This window comes from Pinus tabuliformis, chromosome Q (assembly GCF_031772625.1).
Source record: "Pinus tabuliformis cultivar Carrire ecotype Pingquan chromosome Q, CPIR1, whole genome shotgun sequence".
In the NCBI taxonomy this organism is placed as follows: Eukaryota; Viridiplantae; Streptophyta; class Pinopsida; order Pinales; family Pinaceae; genus Pinus; species Pinus tabuliformis.
Window position 1 is genome coordinate 1,042,384,471 of NC_142296.1, and position 8,380 is coordinate 1,042,392,850.

Here is an 8,380-nt window from a genome sequence, read left to right on the forward strand (position 1 = left end):
AGAAGTTTTGAGACGTACTGTATCGAAAAACTTACAATAATCTAGGAAATTCCACCATAACCATTCAACCATAAAATCGGTGAAAGAAAGCAAGTTAGGAATAAATATTCTAATGTCTAAGTTCACGTGGAGGGCAAGACACTATGCGCAACCGTATATAATATACGTTGTATCGAGAATGACCCCTTTAATTATAAACCTAAAATCATATAAGATGTTCATATATATGCATAGAATCTCCACGATACAAGTAATGGAAGGGCAAGACATTCCATTAAGGACAAATGATAACATACGAGTTGTTGTGAGGAGATATTTAAAGAAAATATAAGAGATATTCAAAGGAAATTTAAACCCACTTATATTGAGTAAAAAATAATTGTAAAATTAATTTTATATTGAGTAAAAAATAATTGTAAAATTAATTCTTTATTTTAGTGTAAGTTAATTTATATAAAGAAACATTTTGAGTGTATGTCAAGGCATTAGTTTATGTAAAGTTATTGGGTATTATATTAAGGCATTTTTTTATGTGTTTTTGATTGCAGTGATATTTTGGACATGATGAAGATGTAGTTCTACCAAATTTACAAAAGAAGAATAGCGTAATATAATTTATAAATGAAATGGTCTTTTTTTCTAAAATCCAACAATACGATTTCATGCAGGATTTTGATTTTTTGGGATACTTAAATTCTGCACAATAAACAACTTAGACTCAAATATTTGGTTAAAATTAACGAGAAAAAATACCTTCAAAATTGTTATTTTGTGTGTTAGTTAGACTACAAGAATAATTATTACTGTTTAATTTTTATAAGTACATTGTTATTTTTTAATAATGTTATTTAATTGTTTTGTGTTGTTTTTAATCATTACTCTATTTTTTTTATGAAATCATAATTTATTATTATTTAAAATAGTTTTTTTATATAAACATATTTTTTATAAAAGTTTTAAAAATATTTAAACATTTTTGTAATTAAAATTATATAATAATATCTTATTATTTAGAATGATTTTTGGTAAAATGGTAATATTTGATTAATAATTAAAATGGACATTTAAATATTTATGATTGGAATTTCTCCACATTTATTTATAGATTAAAATAATTTTTTATATGCTTTGGAGTTTTTGGGGTGTATTGTTCAATTGAATTTGCAGAGAATCTACTGATAATTGTATTTCAATTACCATTTTTTTCCTGTAAGTTGGAATTTTCTATTAATTACAAATGTAAATATTTACATGGTTATTCCCAGCTATTTTATTAATCTCAGCCCATTTAGATTTGTTGACCATTACTACATGATAACAAATAGTCCGAAAAAAACATAAGCTCACCTACCATAACCAAAGAGGAAAAAATTAAAATAAATGATGAAATAAACAAAACAACAAACTAACAATAGTAAATTATTTTGATAATTTTTAACATAAAAATATATAAATCTTATTTTATATCAAATTAAATAATCTCATTTTCTAAATTATTAAAAACTTCAGTTACAAATGAAATATATTTAACAAATTTATAAAATAAAAATTACTTTATTTTCATATTATAAAAATATATTTCATATCTATATAACGCCAAAAAAAATTTAGTCTAAATTATGAAAATAATACTTTATTTTATTTAACTTACTTTCCAACCCTACCTAAAATAGTTATAAGTTAACTTTACCATCTCTTGCATTTAAATATGGAGTCGTCTATGGAAGGAAGTGGAGTAATTGCTTGGATGGCCAAAAATGGTTGGAAGCTGGGCAAAAGAAATCAATAAATCTTGTAGAGGCACTATTTGAATGGTGTTTTTGTTGGTGGAAAATTTAAAAAGTCTTGTAGAGACATTGTTTGAATGGTGTGCCAAAAGTGGTTGGAATCTGGGCAAAAAAAATCAAAAAATCTTGTAGAGGCACTATTTGAATGTGTTTTTGTTGGTGGAAAATTCAAAAAAATCTTTTAGAGACACTGTTTGAATGGTGTTTTTATTGGTGGAAATCAATTCAGCACCATCATAACTTTCCTGGAGTACGACTATAAGTAGCTCCTATAATAAATAGTTCATTTTCCAAAAGTCCTACACATACATACTTACGTGTCTAGTAATTTTTATAGTAAATAATGATTATGTTTTACAAACTCTTACCAAGTAAATAATAATAGCGTAGTTTAATTTAAGGATGAAATTGTTTTCTTTACTAAAATCTTATTATATAATTTTATCCAAGGTTGCGATTTTTTTGGCATTTAAATTCTGCACATTAAAAAAAATTAGTTAGAACTAACTAGAAAAAATGTCATTATTATTTATTATTTAAATACTTATGAAGTGTCAATTAAATTGTTATTTTTTAATAATATTATTTAACTGTTTTATACTTCTTCTTTTTCTAATTTTTACTGAAAGAATATTATGAAATCATAATTTTTTATTATTCAAAATATAATTTATTTTATATAAATAGATTTATTGTAAAATATTTTAAAATATTCAAATGGTTTTTTAGTTGGAACTAAATAATAATATTTGATTATTTAGAATTATTTTTAGTAAAATGGTAATATTTGATTATTTAAATTATATTTTTAAATATAAAATAAATTTGTCATTAGTAATTGAAATGGTCGTTTAAGTATTAATAATTATAATTTTTGGATTTTTTTGGGGTATTGTTTGGTTGAATTTGCATAGAACCAAAAAGTACCAAAAGACTAATAGAATAAACAAAATGCCAAAAGACATACTCAATTGTCAAAGATGACAAAAGCTGGGTTATCTTGCCTCATCCTTGGTGGGGGATGGGAGAAAAGGGCATTTGACATGTTGCTCTAGGTGAGCAGGCGAGGCCTCAAGCTACTCCAATTCATCTTGAATGTGTATTTTTGGATGCCATAACACCACCACTTGCTCGCTTAAGTGGCACTGGAAATAATCAATTCTAGATAACGCCGACATCACTCCCTCATGTTCCTCGAGATGATTTTTTCTCATAGGTTTTCGGCTACGTCTTCGCTGACTGCCTAGATGGTGTTGGGGTTGCATGGGAGGATTTGCCTCTCTTCCTTTGGGCTGGAGAGGGACCTGTACAAGGTTGGAGAGTGCATCCCCTTGCAACCGTGTTTGACTTATCATGATCCTTTTTTTGATATCTCCATTGAGGCGTGGGCTCCAAAGTGGTTCCACTGGCACTGGTATCCAGACAAAAGTTGTGACACAAAGCCATACTAGGAAATATTCAAAGGTAGCAGCTCCAACTATTGCACCCATACTACCCCCAATTTGCTCTTCATCACAACGCGTATCCTCTTCCTGCTTGAAACTCAGACCTCCCTCGGACCACGTGAACCTCCTTGACACCCACTTGGTTATGCCCACCCTTCACATCCTACCCTAATGGGTTTAACACCTACGCTAGACTTGGCCACAAATGTATCAATTTCCAAACACCAAGCACAATGCTCTCCAAATCCTAACCCCTTGCACCTTCAATTCTGTCCACCCACAACTAGCTCAGCTCCTGAGGAGGGAACCACAACAAGTGAAGACTGTGACGCCCATAACCAAATACCCTTTGAAGGACGCACACCTCTGCACTAGTGGGTCGTAGAGTCATAGGAAAACATAGAACCAAGGAAACGATAGACAATTAGGAGAGGAGCCTACGCAATTCTCCATTTACACTCTGCCCAATTCCAACGACACCCTAGAGAACAAGAGGTATGATAAACTATTGCTCATACAAATTACCAGGTGAGAGCTAACAATAGGTTGGGCTTAAGATGTTGTACCAATTTGGAGGACACCACACAGAGTGAAATAAAAGACCGAATTTCATTGGGCTTGCTTCTACAAACTCGTGCCTCTCGTGTCACATTTCAAATTATAGCACACTACCCCTTTGAATCGCTAATAACAATCAGTGATTGAAGAGCTTGGCTTGAGTTGCTAGCATGGATCACTTACCCTGAACTACCATCACCATAATAACATTACAAAACTCATCATTGAGCTAATGAGACCGTGTTCCCACCTACCTTCGCATAAATTCTCTTGAACACCAATGGGTGATTTCACACAGTCACACAACCCACCTTGTTTTGACATGCATTAATGGTATGGAGGGAGGCGCGACATGACACTTTAGAACCTTGGATTATCCACCCCCATATGGGTATTTTAATTACATGTTTGACTTGTAAAATCTCCACAATTTAGGTGTTTCACAAGTTTTTGAAGATATTATATTTATATATGGGCCTAGTCTAACTTATAAGCAAAATGGTCTTTTTCACCGGAATTCTCAAAATGTGGCAATACAACTTCAATTTCTTTTTGTTGTTTAAAATATATTTTTGAATACATAAATTCATTCAACATCATTGAAAACCTCTACGACACTCGTGAAAAAGGTGGTTTCCCTTAAAAATTAGAAACAAAAAAATGGTCATGAAGTCATTTCTTCTATAAATGAGGCTATGCCTATTTATATATATAGTCAAAATTACATTTTAAATAACAAAATATTATAATTTGAACAAAATTTTGTTGGCTAAATCCCAATCAAAAACTCCATAACCCATAATAATTTAAATAGTTAATAATTATTATAATTATTATTATAAAACAATGGAGCTGGCTTGTGCCGGAAAAAAATGAGGTGAAATCTTTATTTGTGTTATTTAAACTAGGTGTTTGACTATATATATGGATTCAACATTCTTAAAAATGGGTGACCCATTTGAATTGTGCCGGGATTACCCATCAAACTTGTGATTTCACTAAATTCCAGAAAAAATTTAGAAAAATTATACCCAAAATCTCACCATAAAACTTCCAAAAATTAACACTAAAAAGAACCCGTAAAATAACAATCAAAAGATTAAAAAAAAAGTAAAAAGGGGCCGAATTAGCCTATCGAGTAAACTATGGAAAAACAGTAATACGACATTTTTACCCTCTTCAGTTTCTTATATAAAAATGAGTGTTTCGTTTTCGATGTCCCTCCCTTTCGCTCGATCTCTATCCTTTCTGATTTGTGTTCGATATTTGCCGTATCGACCAAGCGATTGGGCTTTGGCGCTCCAGGTACGAAGACTGATTCTGCTACGTTAGTTTTTACCCTATCTGATTTTGCCAACTTCATATTCTCTCGCTCCTGGAAGGTAAACGAGGTGGTAGTGCATCTCTTTATGGATCCTTTTGCTGTTCTTCCATGGGAATTAGGTCGAGAGTGTCTGTTAAGAGTGCCCTACCATTCCCATGCAAACCTCAAAGTTGTTTGCAAAACCTGGGAGGCCGTTGTGAAACACCCCCAGTTCTATGAAGACAGAAAAAAGCTTGGCACTTCCGAGCAGTTGATATGTTCGTTCGAACTCTGGGATATTTTTGATGGCACTTGTTATAATCTAGAAACGGTGGTTTCTGTCTTTGACCCTTTGCGTGGCACCCAAAAAACGCTTCCTCCCCTTTCCCATTTCACCGGCAGTCGTGACGGACTGCCATGCTTTTCAGAGTGCGTTTGTGTCAATCAAAAGATGGTATTGTTGGGCGGATGGATTCGGTCCAGAATCGAGGAGGAACAGGAGGCATGCAAAACTGTTTTCATCTTCGATTTCTCGTCAAGTAAGTGGAGCCGCGGTGCCGACATGCCAGTCCCTCGAATGTACTGTGCTTCCTCTGTATCACCGGGTGGACTCATTTACGTTGCCGGCGGAGACGATGAAGATCAAAATCCCATGCGATCAGCAGCTGTTTACAATGTGTCTTTAGACGAATGGAAGCTTCTTCCCGACATGAACAGAGCACTGGGTGGATGGTATGGTGCTTTCATCCACGGCAAATTTTTCGTTATTACAAGTGTCCCTGATGAGGGTGATATAATCGGGTGGAGTGCGGAAGTTTACGATCCAGAAACGGGGTCATGGACAACACTGGAAAATATGGGGGTTATCGGGGCAAGGAAAGGCCCGTTTCTGGTTGTTTCATCTTCAGGTTGTTTGTATTCGTTTGAGAAGCAGGGAGTGATGGAATACGATTCCAATGAAAACGTTTGGAATGCGCTGTGTTCTCTTCCTATAACCCTTGAAAGGATTTCGCGTTCTGTAGTGTGGGATGAGAAGATTTTTGTTTACGGTACTGCCGAGAGTAATGTTAAAGTTTGCTATATGTATGAGCCCCCGCCTCTAAGAAGTGCAGCAGGAAAGCAAGCGGAAACGGTTGGGATGTGGACTGCCATTGAGGAATCAGAAAACTCTTGTCTGCACAATGTACAGACGATTACAGGTGCCTTTAGTTTTCAGATTTGAAGTTAAGTAACAGCGATAACCATATTGTCGTTTGAATAGCGTAGTAAGAAATTTCACATTCATGTTATCTTGAATGAACATTGGTAATAGATTTTGTCCGTCGAATAGCGTAGTAAGAAATTTGACATTACTGTTATCCTTATCCTTGAATGAACGTTGATAATAGATTTTGCAGAGTTCCCGTATTAAAAATGTTGTTATTCTTGGATGAGTTAAGACTCTGCACAACTGAACAATGTTGGTTGATTGTTGAAAATTTCAGAAGTTTTATAGCATTCCAAAATATTCCTGGTCTACATGAACTAGATAACACTTATTTGGTGACTCGCCCTTTGACGGGAAGTGTGTTGATTCTCTTTTACTTATATAAAAATATAGTTTTTCAAATTCATGTTTTCCACGCCCATCTGCTCAATGTGGTCAAGATGTTGGTTTTGCTAATTTTGGTTTTGTTGTGGTTAAACTTTTAGCTAGTACCCGAAAGTGTATAGTATGATTTATTAGTTTATCAATAACTATATTAGTCTATCTATGTTTCAAGTGATATGGATTTCATTTGAGATTTATATAATATTGTGGCAGTCTATGTGATCTTAGTAGGTTATGCTTTTTCTTATGATGTTTTGTGATGGTGTATGTTAAGAAGTTTATGTTTTTTTAGATAATTGTGTTATGGTAAGTAATATTTTACTAATAAGGTTATAGTTTACATATTTTTTGTATGCATTAGTTAGTTCATTTCAAGTTACATAATGTGCATTTGTTTATGTGCTTGAAATTACATGTATTTGGTAGGATATCCAGATTACTTTGATCAAGTATGAATCAAATGTGCATTTGTTTATGTGCTTGAAATTACATGTATTTGGTGGAATATCCATATTACTTTGACCAAGTATGAATCAAAAATTTAGTTTGCAGTAGTATAGTAGCATAAATTATGAACGAGTGCTGCACTTAACATTAATACAATATAGTCTAGTGTAAGTGACCTTAGGAGTAGGGCTTAATATTCTTGATTTTGATTTGCCTCTTTTGTGGATTCTATGTAATATAAATTCATGATTTCTTAGGTAATTGTGTTAGGTTTGGTAAGATTTTTCGAAATAAGAGGAACTTTACAGAAAAATCATTTGTTTCAATTTTATGTTTTCTATTTCTATTTGTGGTTGTGGACATGGCCACCGAGCAGGTGAAAATGACCTAGCCAACTTGAATTAAGGTACTTGAGGCTAGCAGAATGGACTAGGTTGAGTCCATTCAACTTATAGGATGATATCAATCATCAAATTGTTTGAGACAAGTTAACAAGAAATAAATTTGAAATTCATAGATAATAGCAATTTGAAACTAATATGTAAAATTATTGTTGTGTTTTCAAAGTCCAAGTACCTCAGTCAACTTTTATAATATAATTGTATATTCAATATTCTCTTTTGGGTTGACATTTTGAATAGCAGTGGAACTTGTCATTTTATGTATGTAGTTCATCACATGTATTAGTCCTACAAATAGTGAGGAATCACATTTAGTCAAGTGCATATTTAATCCATTTGATGTATACGAGCTACATTTGGTATTATAGCCATGATTAATTATGGAATTATCTTGTGTGGAGAAGTGAAACTTATGTTTTTCTTTCAGCTAATGTCTTTGTTGCATTTTGGTTTAACATGTGCTCGCTTTATATAGATTTTAATTGCACAATTTTATTTTTTATAAATTTGAAATGCATAAAAAATAGTAATTGGAAAGTAATATATGAAATTAGTAACCTTCCTTCTATTATTGCATTATTGTTGTATATTTTCCAATACTAGCTAATCTGGGTTTGATTTTACAATATGATTGTAGATTCATTCGATTATTGCATTATTGTTGTATATTTTCCAATCCTAGCTAGACTGGGTTTGATTTTACAATATGATTGTAGATTCAATAATTTCTTTCGGGTTCACTTTGTGCATATTAGTGGAACTTACCATTTTATGTTTGCACTTGCGGACATCTTTTAGTTCTCCATATAGTCATGAGCCACATTTAGTTCCACATATAATATCCATTG

The 8,380-nt window shown here is 32.7% G+C and overlaps 1 protein-coding gene across 1 annotated transcript; it reads left to right on the top strand.

Moving 5' to 3' along the window:
- The first annotated feature begins 5,199 nt into the window (after positions 1–5,199).
- LOC149223064 (F-box/kelch-repeat protein At2g44130-like) lies at positions 5,200–6,315 on the top strand. The gene has a single exon (XM_089387776.1). It carries the CDS (start codon positions 5,200–5,202, stop codon positions 6,313–6,315), a length of 1,116 nt encoding a protein of 371 aa, XP_089243902.1.
- Positions 6,316–8,380: the final 2,065 nt, after the last annotated feature.

Coding starts and splice junctions, on each gene's coding strand:
- LOC149223064 (XM_089387776.1), top strand. CDS start 5,200: ATGGATCCTTTTGCTGTTCTTCCATGGGAATTAGGTCGAGAGTGTCTG.